The sequence below is a fragment of the Haliotis rubra genome, unplaced genomic scaffold, assembly GCF_003918875.1.
Source record: "Haliotis rubra isolate DU_JTF1 unplaced genomic scaffold, ASM391887v1 Scf519, whole genome shotgun sequence".
Lineage (NCBI taxonomy): Eukaryota > Metazoa > Mollusca > Gastropoda > Lepetellida > Haliotidae > Haliotis > Haliotis rubra.
In genome coordinates this window covers 564,528-582,500 of record NW_025767212.1, presented here as the reverse complement: position 1 = coordinate 582,500, position 17,973 = coordinate 564,528, and the positions used below count along the sequence as shown (strand labels likewise).

Sequence of the window (17,973 nt, the reverse complement as noted above, 5' to 3'; positions counted from 1 at the left end):
CGGGTTTTCCTTAAAGTGCAATCAAATATGATACCTTCCTTGTATTGATAATACAGCCGATAATAAATACAGAACAACGTTTGAAACATGTTTCACATAATTTAATTATATTTTCAAATTAAAATGAAATGAGCACCGTTCATTCATAGAAGACCTCCATAAAACAAGACAGGACAGTATACATGTAGTATTGATATACTTGAGATCATTGAATCACATACTACTCAACTTTTGGTAGGGATTTTGGTCCTAATTTCTCGTTATAAGCCCATCCTCAGTTATCAATGGTATTTACTTCCATTCTATTTTATCGACTAACCTGGATCCAGTTGCCTACATGAGGCCTCAAGGATTCCAAAGTAGACACAATTTATGAAATATAATAGTTTCGATAAATAACAACACGTGGCTTTAATAGTAAAAACTGTTATCCAGTTATCCAGTGTCTTTGTCAATGATTATCTTCTAGATATGCCTAACAAACAATCCTGATCGAGATATCAATAAAATAGTTTCAATAAATAACGAAACGTCGCTTTAATAGTTAAAAAAGAAGCTGTTATTCGGTAACTGTATCTTTGTCAACCATCATCTTCTAGATATGCCTATCAAACAATCCTCATTGAGATATCATGTTTGTGTTTGGTACGTGCTTAAAGAGATGGACGTGACGATCTAAATAGTATCCCTGTCAGAAGTTGAGTCGTATAAATATATACATGTTTGCCCGATTTAACTAAAAAGTGGCATAAAGAGCTACACACTACCCAGTTGTGTGCTGAGGAATGGTTTATCTTAAAGGGGACTTGACTCGCGTTTTTTGGCAGCCCCAGTGTTTTTATCTAATGTATTCAAACACCATTCTCTCGTATCTCACATTGTATGATGGATGTAACAGTGAATGATAACGTTATTTACAGAGACAATATCAGTTTTACTAACTGCGCTATCTACAACTGAAACTGAAAATCTGAAATCTCACAAGTCCAGCATTAATGACTCCAACAAGCAACAAAATTGTATATGATTTTAACATATATGAATATATATTCCAAATGTTGTTTTACATCTGAACACACGAGAGGACAAATATGATATATTTCCAAAGAGTTGAAGCAGTGATTTAGCCTGGGCCCGTTTCACAAAGCTCTCGTAGCGCTACGACGAACGTAAGTATGTTACAGTATAGGGCCTAGATTTTCGAAGCTGTCTTAGCGCTAAGATAGTCGTAAGTACCATGCATTAACATTAACATACGACTATCTGAGCGCTAAGAGATCTTCGAAATTCTAGGCCTAGGAGTTACGACTGCTACGAGAAAAGTTACGAGATCTTAGGCTTACGAGAGCTTTGTGAAACGGGGCCCTGGTTTATACACTGGAAAGCTTCACACAACTATTCAAGTGGATGCTCTCCCCTGGTAACTAGAACTGCCACTATCTACAATGTTCAGGGCCTCGATTCGGCGAAACGATCTTAGCGCTACGAGACAACGTTACAGTGCCGGAGTTATGATCATTTTAGCGCTGAGATTACTTTGTGAACACGGCCCTGGTGATAATAACTGGTTTCATAGTTTAAATTATGTTCGTCAATCCCATATTTACTTTTATACTTTGTTCCCCTATATTTAATATACCGTTCTGTGATGTTTTGACAGGTGATCAGAGAAAGACAGTATTATGCTAAAACTATGTCTTTCTTTTGTACAACAATATGGAATGTCTTCTTTTAACACTTTCCATTTACTTTACTTTACCGCTAGACGGGGGTCGCAAATAGAGGAAATACGGCCTATTCAAATTTATGATTGAGTTTTAGTGGGAACAATCATTGGCATATATGTGTGTAGAAGGAATGACTCACTCAGAACCAGAAACAAAAGTCCGTTTTACAGCATAAAAATGTGTAATTATTTCTAAAACACGGTATACACTGGGTTTGTTTTCATCTTGGAAATATATCTACATAGAATTACTAACCCTTCATCCTATGTTTAATGCGATACTATTTATGCAAAATAAATATCATTACCTAAATAAAAGTAATGTATGCATATACATGTACACAGTATATGCTAGGATACTAATGAAACGAATATATTTCTGTAGTGCCACCCACTTAAACTCAGGCAGCAGCTATGATTTCAGTACACAATAAGACAGTCTGTCCAATCACAAATCAGACATAAAACCATATTCTGGTTTCTCAAAAATGATCATTATATTGCAGTTCAACACCTGTGTTCAGATCACGTGGACAAAACCCATTAAGACAGACATTAATATGTGATAAGAAGTTACCCAAGCGACTGTAAACGATCGTGGCTAAACTGGTTTTAACACGGTCTTATATTTACCTATGACACTGCATGCTCGTACGGCGATACCAAGCAATGCCGTAGTTTAAGTTTCGCTCGTACCGTGTACAGGCAGGGTGCTCACAATAAAGTTGTGGTGTTTTCAGTGAAGGTAAAATGCGGAAATAACATTGTCTTAACGACTGTAATGGTGACTGACTGAGTTTACTTTGCATTTTGAAAAATATTTTAGTTATATCAGGGTGCTAACTTCATTAAGCAACGCGGGTCTTAGCAGCCGTGGTGTCCTGGAAGTATCTGTTGCAGAAGCCGTGAGCACGGGCATGAAACTAAAACATTAGGATACATAAGGAAAATCTGACCAATAATATAATTTAAGCCACAGCAAGTTATAGATTTAAACCTAAAATTAAATTAGAAAATGAAAATGAACTCCATTGATAAACTTCTTTAAGTGGCATTTAAAAGCTGGTATGACGAAAAGGAACAAATTTTATGGATTGACAACTTCATTGCAATGTACAAGTTGTCAGTCCATACAAATTGTTACTCTTCTTCATTGATAAAGTAATATTTGTTTTTATAGCTGCCTCCTAACAAATGGTATACTACAAAGCTGAAGTACAACTTACTGAGTAAAATTCGGAATGTGCAAATTTAGAAAACTAACTTTTGGGTATGAACATATGAACGTATGAACATTAATTTGTTATTTAAACATAAAACACTAAATAAATAACACAGTCAAGCATGCTTGGGGATGCTATTATTCAAAGATTGGGGAATGCGTTTCAAAAGTTGTATTTATATTGTTGACTGTAATACATGTGTTTACAATCATTTGTCTCACCTGAATCTAACATTTCTGAGATCATAGGCATTAAATGAATGTTTGCTCGTTTTGAAAGAATGATGCATAGTGCCCATGTTACAAATCACACAGTCATAGCCCACAGAACTGATAACATGACTTTATGGCTTAGGGTTTTCCTTCGTCTTAACCGATAGTTTAGTAATACATTGAGAAATAATGCCAAAATTGACAAAGTCCTTCGACGAGAACAAGTGCTATATGACACTGTTATAACAGAACCATCGTTGGATCTAATATGGGATTCAAACATCAAACATAGGCTCCTGTTAGCAAAGGGAAACAAATTTTGATAAGTGACAATAAGGACAACTTTGGGAAGGGCATTAGAACTATTTTGTTAAAAATTGTTTAAACATAAGTGAAGTGAACTCACGGACCTGATGATAGTTAACTGTGACTTTACGTGATTCTTTGTAAGAATACTGATTATACTAAGTATGAGTATTTTTTTCTAAGAATCACGTACCGTCACCAGGGAAATATAAAATTGCTATTTAGCTTTTTGTTAGATCTGAATTAATATATACGTTGGTACTTTGATCAAGTAGGCGTGTTGTCGATGGGTTGATGTTTAAAGATATATACTCAACCAAAACAAGTTAAGGACCACCCCAATATTATATATTAAATTAATAGTTCCCATTATTATCCTTATAATACTTTAATGTTGAATATTGGGGCGATCCTTTATTTTGTTCTTGAGTATATTTATAACTATCGTTTTTTTACAGTTGTTATAACACGTCTTGATGTGGAGTGTGCATATTTCAGTTTAAAATATTATTTGTGTCATAATGAATCTAGTTCAAGCATGAATGTCTTCATCTCATGATGTCAGTTAAATAATAAAACGTAATGACTTAAGTTCTGAAAAATGTCGCAATATATGCTTTAGAAATACACAGGTAATTACGTCATGAAGTATATCTCATTACTCATACACTATGACACTTTCAGCAATATTACAACAAGATGGGAACACATGGTATACACTTCTAATACAGCAAGGCTACCCTTCAGTCTATGTTATGTCATGAACCAGGTGTGTAATGGTATGAATAGAGGACACTTTATGACTCAAATTATGTATCTTCAGTCATAGATGATATTGTTAATAACTGAAATATGGTCAATGTGGCGTTAAATATTAACTCAGTCAGTCGTTGCATTTTACCACAGAAGGGATACAAGCGAAGAAACCAATGGGCTACAAGGAAGAAAGGGACTGAAGAACACACAAGCTACCTACTGTCAACTGTTTCTATTTACAAGTTCTACATGTGACGACATGCATGACTGCAGTAAATACTACTTGTTTTTTATGTAACACAGGTTGAGAGAATTTGGACAAAGTGAACTGAAACATTTTCTTAACATTCTGAATACGTATGTTGTGAATGTGAATGATACAAATTTGAATGAGGTAAAGTCCTATTCATTTCAGTTTCGATGTGTTCAAAACGTGATTTCTCCGCGGTTTATCAACAAAGTACATAACTATCAATGACAATGAATTAACAGAACTATAACTGTGTCTTGTTGGAGACCTCACTTATTAACAGTAAATTATAATAATAATTATAACAACAGTAAATTATAATAATATTATAATTATAATAACAGTAAATTATAATAATTATAATTATAATAACAGTACATTTTAATAATAATTATAATTATAATAACAGTAAAATATTACTTGAAATCAATCTTCAGTGATGTAGTGTGTCAGCCATTTATATATTCACTGCGCATATGAATTTGTTGTTAATTTTGACAAGGACGGTTCAATATATATATTTTACTTAATAATATATAATTAATATTTTGATATATTTTGAAATTTCTCGTTTGATACAGCGGGCCTGTAGAAGTTTCTTTCGTTTCGAGAACCACCCAAAGAACACCCTTCTTTCTGTTGTATTACTGATATTCCTTATTTTCAAGTGACACAGTGCATATGTCTTCTGATTCATGACACTTCACTTATGATGTATTTACTTTTTCCCTTCAATCAAGATGCCACATTCAGTCACCATGCTATATTTTCCCCTCCTGATTCATCATATGATATGATATAATATATTTCCCCTACTGTTTCAAGTGTCATATCGTATCGTATATTTCCACTCTGATTCAAGTGTCACATCGCATATTTCCCCTTCTAAATCAAGTGTCATATCGTATATTTCCCTTCTGTTTCAAGTATCATATCGTATATTTCCCCTCTGATTCAAGTATCATATCGTATATTTCCAAGTATTCTGATTCAAATATCTTATTGTAAACTTCCCTTCTGCTTCAAGTATCATATCGTATATTTCCCCTCTTATTCAAGTATTATATCGTATATTTCCCCTCTGATTCAAGTATCATATCGTATATTTCCCTTCTAATTCAAGTATTATATCGTATATTTTCCCTCTGATTCAAATATCTTATTGTATATTTCAGTTCTGAATCAAGTATTGTATCGTATATTTCCCTTCTGATTCAAATGTCATATCGTGTATTTCCCTTTTGATTTAAGTATTGTATCGTATATTTCCCTTCTGATTCAAGTGTCATATCGTATATTTCCCTTCTTATTCAAGTATTATATCGTAAATTTTCCCTCTGAATCAAGTATCTTATTGTATATTTCAGTTCTGAATCAAGTGTTATATCACATATTTCAGTTCTGATTCAAGTGTCATGTCGTATGTTTCCCATTTGATTCAACGACCACACCATGCCGTACCATAGTGATTCAAGTATCATGTTATAATTATTGAATTCAGATTTTGACATGTCTGAACAAATACTGGGATTTTCGGATTGCACATAGCATATTCTCTTCCGATTCAAATGCAAAACATACGCACCAACATAAATAACAATAACCAACAGATTAGATCATCTTGTTTTTGTTACAAGTACTTGGAACTGAAGCCTTCTATAAGATACAACTTTACATTCATCGCATATGGTGGGCTTTGATATTGTCATGGTAACCGGAACTGAAGCCTTCTACACAGATACAACTTTACATTCATCGCATATGGCGGGCTTTGATATTGTCATGGTAACCGGAACTGAAAAGGATGAGTATTACAAAAACATGTTTAAAGTAATAGAACTTTTAAAACGTCATTTTCTTGAACAAACTTGATGCCATTTCAATCTAATATAATAACATTGATATACGACTTTTGGGTTATCCTTTCGCGAACACCTGAATTTGAATATTCCAGTTATATACTTTCCACTGCTAATTTGCATTTTAAGATATTTTTCTGCGGATACTAAGTCAATTTCAACCGGTCAATTATGTACTTCACTTTTGTTCGCTGGTAGATATTTCAATGCCAACACATGGTTGTAAACTTGTTATCCCAGGATCTGAACATCACACTCGATTTAATCAGTGTTTAGACATACTTCATTCAGATTATTATGAGATATGTATTCGTATTTAATTCAGAACGTAATACTCACATTACAGTACATATATTCAACATGCCATTCATGTCAAGCGTAGCACCAAAATGTATCACCAGTCCACTTTGTTTTCCTCATTCTTTATGAATACAAACACGGTCATTGTCAAATGTGCAAGTTCCCATTTTCCGTGTTATATCGTCATCAACTATGCATCATTTATATGTGTATCGGTGACCTTAGAGCAGACAACCCAACCTGTTCTATGTAACACAAGGAAGTACGACAAGGTTGACAAGCTATTATACCATGAGTCAAGATTATGATATTCACATTTACTGAAACATCTATGTCTTTTATCCATAACTCACACGTGCATGGAAATATTATACAATCAAATCATTTACTCAATGTGATAATCAAAATTAATTAACTGGAAGCTAATGAGACACTTGGCGATATGATCATATGGTGTCCTGGTTGACCAAACGTTAATGCATCAAATTACTTGTCAAGATAGACCTCTTTCGGTTGCCTAATGACTACGAAAAGTCACATCCTTTCCAAACTGTTGTATCTATAAATCGGAACACAAAAATACCATATTCAAACTAGATCGTGTATTAATGACAAAAAATTCATGTTTTGAAATTTTGAATTCGTTAAATTTCAATAATATGAACATATTTTGAAAGCCAATAGGAACAATTTTAAGTCAAAATAAACACCCCTATACTTTGCATCGTCATAGGAACGGAGAACTAGTTTGTGTCATGTATCGCCAAGTAATACATTAGAACATGATCACCGTTACCCTTGCCTTTGAATAAATAACCATATAATGTATCGGTTTGGAAGAAAACCAGTCTATCACAATTAAGTAAGTTCTGTAGTTTAGGAAGAATACAAATATCACCAGGACGATCTCCAACATGCAACGAATATCACGGCGCATCACAAAAGTATGCACATATAATTCGATACGTGTGTTGCATGCGAGTGGATATTGAAGCCACACTTTCCAAGAGTCTTTGACTTTGTTGGCCGGTGGACTACTGATACGGCGAGAGACAGATATCCATAGGGTCAATTCAAGCGTCCAATTCTCATTCAGACATAACACACGCCGTGGTCAACCATTGCCAGAACGTGCAGCGTCAGGTGGACTGCTCTGGGGTTTGCTTGGAGGAGTTACTTTGGTTTCAGCACATTGCTCAGGTTTTTCTGTAGGTTTAAGGAAACTGTCGGGAATAGGTGCTCGACTTATTCCCTGATCTCTCACCACTGTGTATTTGTACGTGGTTTGGTCGTCATTACTTCTTGCCTTCTTGGTCCGAGTCCTGAAACGAATAGTTTTTCCCGAGTCGGGATCTTTCGGATTGGAAGCCATGTTCCAGACGAGATTAAGCCCGAGTCACAGTTGATATTGATCTGTTGTACGAATGTCACGGTAACCTATGGAGTTGGCAGTCCCACAGGTGTAACTGGGTGAAGGGTTACCACTCGAGGAACACTTGATATTATTTAGACAATAATCCAGTTGCACGAAATATGAATCCAACGAGGACGACAGAATGAACTGACACACACACAACTGCACAATTTCCGTTAGGCGGACATTTTCCGGACCTCCTTGTTATGAAGCATGCACTTTTCAGTGCATATCGTGGAAGATTTTACGTCGCTCGAGATTTACTCCCTCGAACGCTATGCGAGTAGAAGATGTCAAACATTTCATGAAATAATCACGGGAATTTAGGTCGGTTATATCACGAATGATGTCGCCCAAACCTGTTAAAATCATCCATTTAGTATCCTGTATGACTGAATGAACGTCTGTGTGACTTGTTCAAGTTATATCATGCCCAAATCCACGGGCAGACGACTTCAGTTTGCTTGATACTCACTTGCCACGGATTAACGATATTAATCCGTAGAAAAGGTGTTGTCATATACTCGTCATTGCTACAGTGTGTCACAAATATACCATTTTCCCAAAGCAGACGATATGATCTCAGCAGACGACAATCTCCTCCCCGCTACGGAACAGTGCCTCGACGCTGTATGTGGATCGCCTGTATTATATCCAGCTTTCCCCGACACAACACATCTCTTCTGTCCTGTCCTGAATGTACCTTTACATGTTCAAATAGCCTGATTTATAAACAGCTATTGAATTCTCTACAATATTTCCGTCGAACGATTCTGTTTCATGGGCTACAGAAATCTACCGGCTTAGTTCAACACAGCTCTATACGACAATTGAAAGATAAACAGTCATAGCGTCGGTGTATCAACAAAAGCGACAAAGCGTACTTTTTGACATGCTGATATGTCCTCAGGAGGAGCATGACATGCACTTTGATACACGGGGTGGCGACTGTATATACAAACAGGTTTCCGACATACACAGACATTTCATGACGGAACGCCACGTCTGTCAGTCCACCTCAACTTGCTACAGGGTTGTAGGGACTCTGATATGCCTGTCTAAAAATCATAAGATTGAGTTGAAATTCAGAGTAGGCCTATATCAACTGTATATGTTAACAATTAGTATCGGTTAAGATAGTACTTACTGCTATCGTATCAATGGTAAACAAGCTGGAAACTAGGCGATCTGGAGGTCAGCAGCGTTCCAATGCTTAGAAACATTCAATTTTGAGAATTTGTATTTTAATGAAATCATATGTCGTTTATGTTTAATATATTTCAGGTGTAACATTATGTTTTTACACCATTTGACTATATTTGCTATATGTATTCAATTTAAAAGTTGCATACATATTTAATTATCCTTAAATCTAACTTGTTTTTTAAGAAATAGTTACAGGTAGTAAAAGAAGCCCCTCGAGTTTGATTGCGTGTTCATTTGTGCTTTGTTTATTTCCTTGTTTCTCTTTCGAAAGTTAAAAAAATTCGTTGGCGGAGGGATAGTGTACGGGTTAAAGCGTTCGCTCGTCACGCCGAAGACCCGGGTTCGATTCCCAACATGGGTACAATATGTGAGGCCCATTTCTGGTCTCTCCCGCCGTGATATTGCCGGAGTATTGCTAAAAGCGGCGTAAAACCATTCTCACTCACTCAAAAGATTCGTGCTTTTATGACCCCCTCCCCTTAATCACCTTGTAATGTTTATAAACCCAAGCTCTTCTCAGAGCAACCAACCTTAATATATGACCCACCCTCAACCTTCGGCCACATTTACCCGCAGAAATAAGTGAAACACAATCAAAGTCCGGACTTGTCAAAGTATTTCCCATACACACACATGCATGCACATCGCAAGGGAAATAACCTTGAACGCGGCGTTCAAATCTCATTTCACCTCACCCCTTCCCTGTAATACCAGTTCATGTAAATAAGAACACACAGCATCAGGTTGCTATGGCATCTGTTTCAGCAGACACTCGGGACTGATAACTCTCTGGTTTAAATTTCAGTCAAATACAATTTGACCCCTGCTCCAGGTAAGTGCTTGCACTGAAAGACGCATGTGTAAGTGCTTGCACAGGACAGGTTGACTCTCAATGCAAACAGTTGTAGTTGGGCTGACACGGGGTACTATTAATTGCGTGGGAAACTTTGGAGGCTGCGTTCCCCAACTCTGAGCCAATCACATATTTGCTTACAATACACGGCCTGCATGACATTCCAACCAATATCGATACAAGTCCTACGATTGGACCACAGTCAATACTGTTTCAATCGTGTCGGATATATTGCTTATATACTACCCATCAATAGTTTAGACTCACTAGTGTAAATGTAGCCACTTACTTGAGTCAACTGTTCTGAACTAAATTTGCAAATTACTCCATAATGTTTAAAGGTACTGTTTACACATGAACTGATGTATTGTAAAACAAATTCGTAATGTTGAAAAGATTACTGTCATGAGTTTAATAAATGATAGAAATCACTGAAAATTGGAGAATTCTTAACAAAACTTTACACCTAAACACGGCTGTTCACGTGCACAATATTTACACATGATTTTCAGCAAGATGATGCATCGTCCTCATGCAATTCATCTGCATAAGGTTTGCACTTGGTTGCACATAACATATAGTGAGTGCCTTAAGTGAGCCTAAACTTTTGATGGGTATTAAAAAACCCGCAGACATAACAATGAAAACATTGTGTGGCAAATGTCTAATTCGTCATCTCTCGCTCTATTCCGTGAAAATCATGTCCACGAAATACGCGAATGATACTTATACTTCATGTGTCACACAGACAGACAGACAGACAGACAGACAGACAGACAGACAGACAGACAGACAAAAAGACGGACGGATAGATATATAGCACGAGGAAAATACAATATATGTCAGCTTATGACATGCCAGATAATGTTCACACGGATTTGTCGAAATTGTCCTTAGCATTTTAACTTGATATCTTCAACTTCACTCATGATTTCAGTCACTGGATTGTCTGACCAAGAGTCGATTATTTCCATACGCCCCTCGTAGGGTGTATTGATGAGTGAGTGAGTGAGTATAGTTTTGCGCGGCACTCAGCAATATTCCAGCTATTACGATGACATGTGTCAACCACGTCAGCCAGCCTGACCACATGATCCCGTTAGTCGCATGGGGTGCTGAAGGTCAATTCTAACCCGGATCTTCACGGGTCTGTATTGACGAGTGTGGCGTTAAACTTCAAACACTTTGTGTATGTTTGTAGACACTCGTCAGACAACTTGATCGACAGGTTTACTAAAATTAGATGACACAGTGTGTTGATTGGCGACTAACATTCATAAACAAAACATTAACATAAATTAAACTGTCTGTATCTGTTGATGTCTGTTACTTTGTCATGAAGTGATGCTGAGAGACGTGGGTTTAAGTACAGCCATTGACGTGCCTTATTTTGTGTTCACTAAAGTATGGATGGAAAGTGTTTACTGTAGATTGAACTACTACTTTAATAAACTGACAGAAATACACCTACAAGCTTCTAATGGAAATTGTATTCAGGTGGGTCCACTATCTATACGATACCTTACAAACATAGGGCACGGTTCTCAAGTGCATCTCATTTGTCACCACTCGCTCTTTCCGTAACCGCTATTCGGCTTGTCCCGGAATAACACGAGTCGGTCACGAATGAAGTGCATCTATAGCCTTTCAGAGTTATGTCCCTTGTCATGCCAGAAGCCTCTCTTGTTCGAACCCAGGTTCACGTTTCTGGGTCAGCACCATCTTCGTAACAGTACATTTCACCAAATGAAATGTTTTAAACCTGCATCACTTCAAACATTCCTCTCATCAAGCTGACACGACGTGGTATAACTTAAATCCGGTTCAACGCATCGTAAACAAAAAAACAGCTTAGTGCAGAACTGCCATGGTCGCTCTGTCGCGTTTTTGACCGTCGAGTTGTCGCCCTTGCATAAACATGCAATAAATGTCAAGATGAAACAAACCGCGAAAATGCGACATTTTGGCCGCGACATTTGTTTCAATAATATTTTTGATTTCATGAGGAGGCGACAATGAGACAATGCAACATTAGCAGTATGTTGCGGGGTCACGTTCTGGCGTGTTTTAACACTGAAAAATGTTCGGTTGTCGAATTATCGCTGTTTTGATAATAACACATGTTATCGCATTCACAATGTCGCACATGGATCATATTGGACATTTCTTGCTTATTTGTGTAAGGGCGACAACGCGACAATATCCTTTCTGGGATTCCATACTTATTCCAGTAAATCGGTAATCTCAAAGAGTGATGCTTTTTCAAGTGTAAGATTGATTTATTAAGAATATTTAAACATTTAGAAACCGATTGTCGACTTGTGAATCCGAATATTATAATACATAATATTATTATTATAATATTAACCACCTGTATGAATCTGAATACTGGAACTTTTTTCAAATAAGCGGCAAAACATTTCCATATTCATAGGAAATTCCTGGTGAAAGCATTTTGACTCATTGCCTACTTGTGTGTGAATTAGAAGACTGGAATGGTTAGAAATACATTGTTCACTTACTGAATCAGAGCATGAGAACATTTATTGACACACTGTCCAGTTGTATGAATGTGTCTTACTGTGAAAACCTTAGTGACACATTATTTTCTCAAGAGTATCAAAATATTAACACATTTAGTAACAGATTGTTTTTAGTAATTTGAAATTTAGGACATTTTGAGTTACATTGTTCACTTGAGTAAGTATTTTTAGAATATTGTGTGATCCATGAATATCAAAACACATTTTCTACTTTGAGAATCAAAATATTAAAACATTTAGTAACACATTGTCCACTTCTGTGAAGCATGAATAGTAAAACATTTAGTAACACACTGTCCCCTTGAGTGAACCATGAAATTAAAATATTTAGTAACACACTGTCCCCTTGAGTGAACCATGAATATCAAAATATTAAGTAACACACTGTCCCCTTGTGTGAACCATGAATAGTAAAACATTTAGTAACACACTGTCCCCTTGAGTGAACAATGAATATCAAAATATTTAGTAACTCACTGTCCCCTTGAGTGAACCATGAATATCAAAACATTTAGTAACACACTGTCCCCTTGTGTGAAAAATGAATATCAAAATATTTAGTAACACATTGTCCCCTTGTGTGAACCATGAATAGTAAAACATTTAGTAACACACTGTCCCCTTGTGTGAACCATGAATATCAAAATATTTAGTAACACACTGTCCACTTCTGTGAACCATGAATATCAAAATATTTGGTAACACACAGTCCCCTTCTGTGAACCATGAATATCAAAATATTTAGTAACACACTGTCCCATTGAGTGAACCATGGATATTAACATATTTAGTAACACACTGTCCCCTTGAGTGAACCATGGATATTAACATATTTAGTAACACACTGTCCCCTTGAGTGAACCATGGATATTAAAATATTTAGTAACACACTGTCCCCTTGAGTGAACCATGAACAGTAAAATATTTAGTAACACACTGTCCACTATTGTGAACCATGAACAGTAAAATATTTAGTAACACACTGTCCACTTTCGTGAATCAAACTATTCAAAGATTCAGTAACATAAAGTCAATAAACTATATGTCACAACATGTACATTTATATAGTATCCATGCAAAAAGTATATTGTTACCGATGCTGTTAGTTTGTTTAGTGCTAACGTAATTCTCATCAGACATGGTAGAGAGTGCAGGTCTGTTGATTCAATGAGTATCTGAACATCGCTACCATTTTAAACATTCCGCTGAATATCCAAACTTAAACTTTTATGAAGCCTTGTGTTCGTTTACATCTTCAACATTTACACAAACAATACGAGCAGGGTGGCAGCTGCAAGTACCAGAAACGCAAAGAAAAGGCTTCTTTCAACAGTCTTGAAGGACAGGGCTGGTGTTATTCGGCTATGAACGGAAATGTTTTTCCCCGTGTTGGATTGGCAGTGTTCCTGGTGCATATCTTCATTGGCGTATTGGTTTTCATCCTGGTTCCTGTTCCTTCTAGCCTTTTCCTTGGCATCATCATTGTCTTTTTTGTGATGCCTATTGAGGATGAATAGTGTTGCTAGGATACACAAGGTACTGTGGCACTGGACGAGAACAAGATACACAACAAGTCGAGGCAGTCTGTCTGACTTTGGGATGAGATCACTTACAAAATTCAGAAACACAGCGTAGGTGACAAAGATGGACACCAGAAAGGATATCTTCTCCCCGGAGTCCGCTGGGAGCAAGAACACGAAGGAATTGAGGATGGACAGAAGAACCATAGGGAACACAATTCCCAGTATGTAGAAAGAAGACTGGCGTTTCAGATGAAACGTTATAATATTACCGAACGCCTTAGCACTAGACGAAGTTACATTCATGACTAACCATTCACTATGATCCTTTTCTGAACTTTCGAACATTGTCATATGTATAGTTGATGTGTTAAAGACCCCGACGTAACTCTGCAAATGGACTTTGCATATTTGTTCATCAAAAGGGAAGTGCGTTACATCTACATCACAGAGTGTCCGTAATCCTAGAATGTTATACATTTTTATATTCCCATCCACATCAGAAAATATTGGTAAGTCTTTATCCATTTGCTGAAATACATTTCCAAATGCACTATTCATGATGACAAATATCGGCGTGAGAATCTCCCCTGACGAGTAGGAAACCAATGGATGATCATCTGTGTGGTTATACTCACTCAGGTTAATGTTCAGTCTCAAATTAGGATCCTGCCACGTGAAGGTAAACATTGCAGTGAAGGAGAATGTCTGAGTCAGTTCATCAAGACCAGATAGAGATAACGGCGTGAAATGGAGATCCGGCTTTAGGACCCCGTATGTTGCTATATTCCGAGGGTAATTTATCAGCGCCTCATTCCTGGATGCCTGGAGAGCTTGCTCTAAGGTTGTATCTTGGGAAGCATGCGCCATGCATACGAATACACAAACACACAGTGTTTTCATTCTCACTGTAGTAGTAATGTGGCTTTTCTATGTCGTTTCTCTGTCAGACAGTGCGATTAAACCCAATGTCATACCTTGTGAGATTCCTTTGATGAGATAAGTGATGGCGTAACTGTCAAAGATGATTCCATATGACAAATGGATTTAGTAGAAACAGAAACTCTTCATTCTCATGTTGACTCCTTTTTCTACGACTGTTCAGAAAAATTCCATTTTACAATAGGTTGGTAGTAATAACAAGCGCCCTCACACACAAGACCGTGAACAGAGATGTCCTTCTCCAAAGTCTTCAAGTCTCTAATGATCCTCAATGTAATCGCCTCCTTCCTCCACAGGGATGCTTTCACAATCAGCTACCTCCCTCTGATGCAGCATCAGTCTTCAACAATAGAGATATGGCAGGAAACCTTCGTCAATACAGGTTATTGTATTGTATCTGGCCAATGATGGTTGGTCTCATATACCATCGGCACTAATTGCATGACTTAAATGTCATTGTCTGTATTCCCATGACACGTAACCTAACACGTGCACGATGTACAATTGCTCAGTCCTCCTGCAATTCAGCAATTCACCCGAGTATCTCCCATCTCGTGAAAAACCGAGATCTGGGGAAATTGCTGTCCTGGTATATTTAAGTGAATAAATTAACATTCTTCGGTGGCCTTGTAACTCCAATTTCATATTGATCAGGCAATGATTCCCCTAATTACACATTGATGATGAGTGTTTTTCATTAACTTCGAAAAGGATACCAAAATGTTCAGTTTTGAAATTGTTTATTAAAAAATAGTCCATCAGTCATAATGTGCACAGCTTAAGGAAAATCAAAATTCTTTAGAAAACGTCATGGCAAACAGTTAATCCTTGTTAATCCAGACACACCGCAGCAGAAAACTGTTTGGTATGTAAAGGGGAGAATATCAAACCATGAACAGTAAAATATTTAGAAACACACTGTCCACTTTTGTGAACCATGAATATCAAAATATTTAGTAACACACTGTCCACTTCTGTGAACCATGAATATCAAAATATTTAGTAACACACTGTCCACTTCTGTGAACCATGAATATCAAAATATTTGGTAACACACTGTCCCCTTCTGTGAACCATGAATATCAAAATATTTAGTAACACACTGTCCCATTGAGTGAACCATGGATATTAACATATTTAGTAACACACTGTCCCCTTGTGTGAACCATGGATATTAAAATATTTAGTAACACACTGTCCCCTTGAGTGAACCATGAATAATAAAACATTTAGTAACACACTGTCCCCTTGTGTGAACCATTGATAGTAAAATATTTAGTAACACACTGTCCCCTTGTGTGAACCATGAACAGTAAAGTATTTAGTAACACACTGTCCACTTGAGTGAACCATGGATAATAAAACATTTAGTAACACACTGTCTCCTTGTGTGAACCATTGATAGTAAAACATTTAGTAACACACTGTCTCCGTGTGTGAACCATTGATAGTAAAACATTTAGTAACACACTGTCTCCTTGTGTGAACCATGAACAGTAAAGTATTTAGTAACACACTGTCCCCTTGAGTGAACCATGGATAATAAAACATTTAGTAACACACTGTCCCCTTGTGTGAACCATGAATAATAAAACATTTAGTAACACACTGTCCCCTTGTGTGAACCATTGATAGTAAAACATTTAGTAACACACTGTCTCCTTGTGTGAACCATTGATAGTAAAACATTTAGTAACACACTGTCTCCTTGTGTGAACCATGAACAGTAAAGTATTTAGTAACACACTGTCTCCTTGAGTGAACCATGGATAATAAAACATTTAGTAACACACTGTCCCCTTGAGTGAACCATGAACAGTAAAGTATTTAGTAACACACTGTCCCCTTGAGTGAACCATGAATAATAAAACATTTAGTAACACACTGTCCCCTTGAGTGAACTATGGATAATAAAACATTTAGTAACACACTGTCCCCTTGAGTGAACCATGGATAATAAAACATTTAGTAACACACTGTCTCCTTGTGTGAACCATGAACAGTAAAGTATTTAGTAACACACTGTCCCCTTGAGTGAACCATTGATAGTAAAACATTTAGTAACACACTGTCTCCTTGTGTGAACCATGAACAGTAAAGTATTTAGTAACACACTGTCCCCTTGAGTGAACCATGGATAATAAAACATTTAGTAACACACTGTCTCCTTGTGTGAACCATGAACAGTAAAGTATTTAGTAACACACTGTCCCCTTGAGTGAACCATTGATAGTAAAATATTTAGTAACACACTGTCCCCTTGTGTGAACCATTGATAGTAAAATATTTAGTAACACACTGTCTCCTTGTGTGAACCATGAACAGTAAAGTATTTAGTAACACACTGTCCCCTTGAGTGAACCATGGATAATAAAACATTTAGTAACACACTGTCCCCTTGTGTGAACCATGAATAATAAAACATTTAGTAACACACTGTCCCCTTGTGTGAACCATTGATAGTAAAATATTTAGTAACACACTGTCTCCTTGTGTGAACCATGAATAGTAAAACATTTAGTAACACACTGTCCACTTGCGTGAATCAAACTATTCAAAGATTCAGTAACATAAGTCAATAAACTATATGTCACAACATGTACATTTATATAGTATCCATGCAAAAAGTATATTGTTACCGATGCTGTTAGTTTGTTTAGTGCTAACGTAATTCTCATCAGACATGGTAGAGAGTGCAGGTCTGTTGATTCAATGAGTATCTGAACATCGCTACCATTTTAAACGTTCCGCTGAATATCCAAACTTAAACTTTTATGAAGCCTTGTGTTCGTTTACATCTTCAACATTTACACAAACAATACGAGCAGGGTGGCAGCTGCAAGTACCAGAAACGCAAAGAAAA

The 17,973-nt window shown here is 36.7% G+C and overlaps 1 protein-coding gene across 1 annotated transcript; it reads right to left on the bottom strand.

Moving 5' to 3' along the window:
• Positions 1-13,910: 13,910 nt before the first annotated feature.
• On the bottom strand, positions 13,911-14,375 carry LOC124292469 (neuronal acetylcholine receptor subunit beta-3-like). The gene has a single exon (XM_046729559.1). It carries the CDS (start codon positions 14,373-14,375, stop codon positions 13,911-13,913), a length of 465 nt encoding a protein of 154 aa, XP_046585515.1.
• Between the last annotated feature and the right edge of the window lie 3,598 nt (positions 14,376-17,973).

Bases quoted from the DNA above. Each gene is read 5' to 3' on its own strand.
- LOC124292469 (XM_046729559.1), bottom strand. From the start codon at position 14,375: ATGGTTCTTCTGTCCATCCTCAATTCCTTCGTGTTCTTGCTCCCAGCG.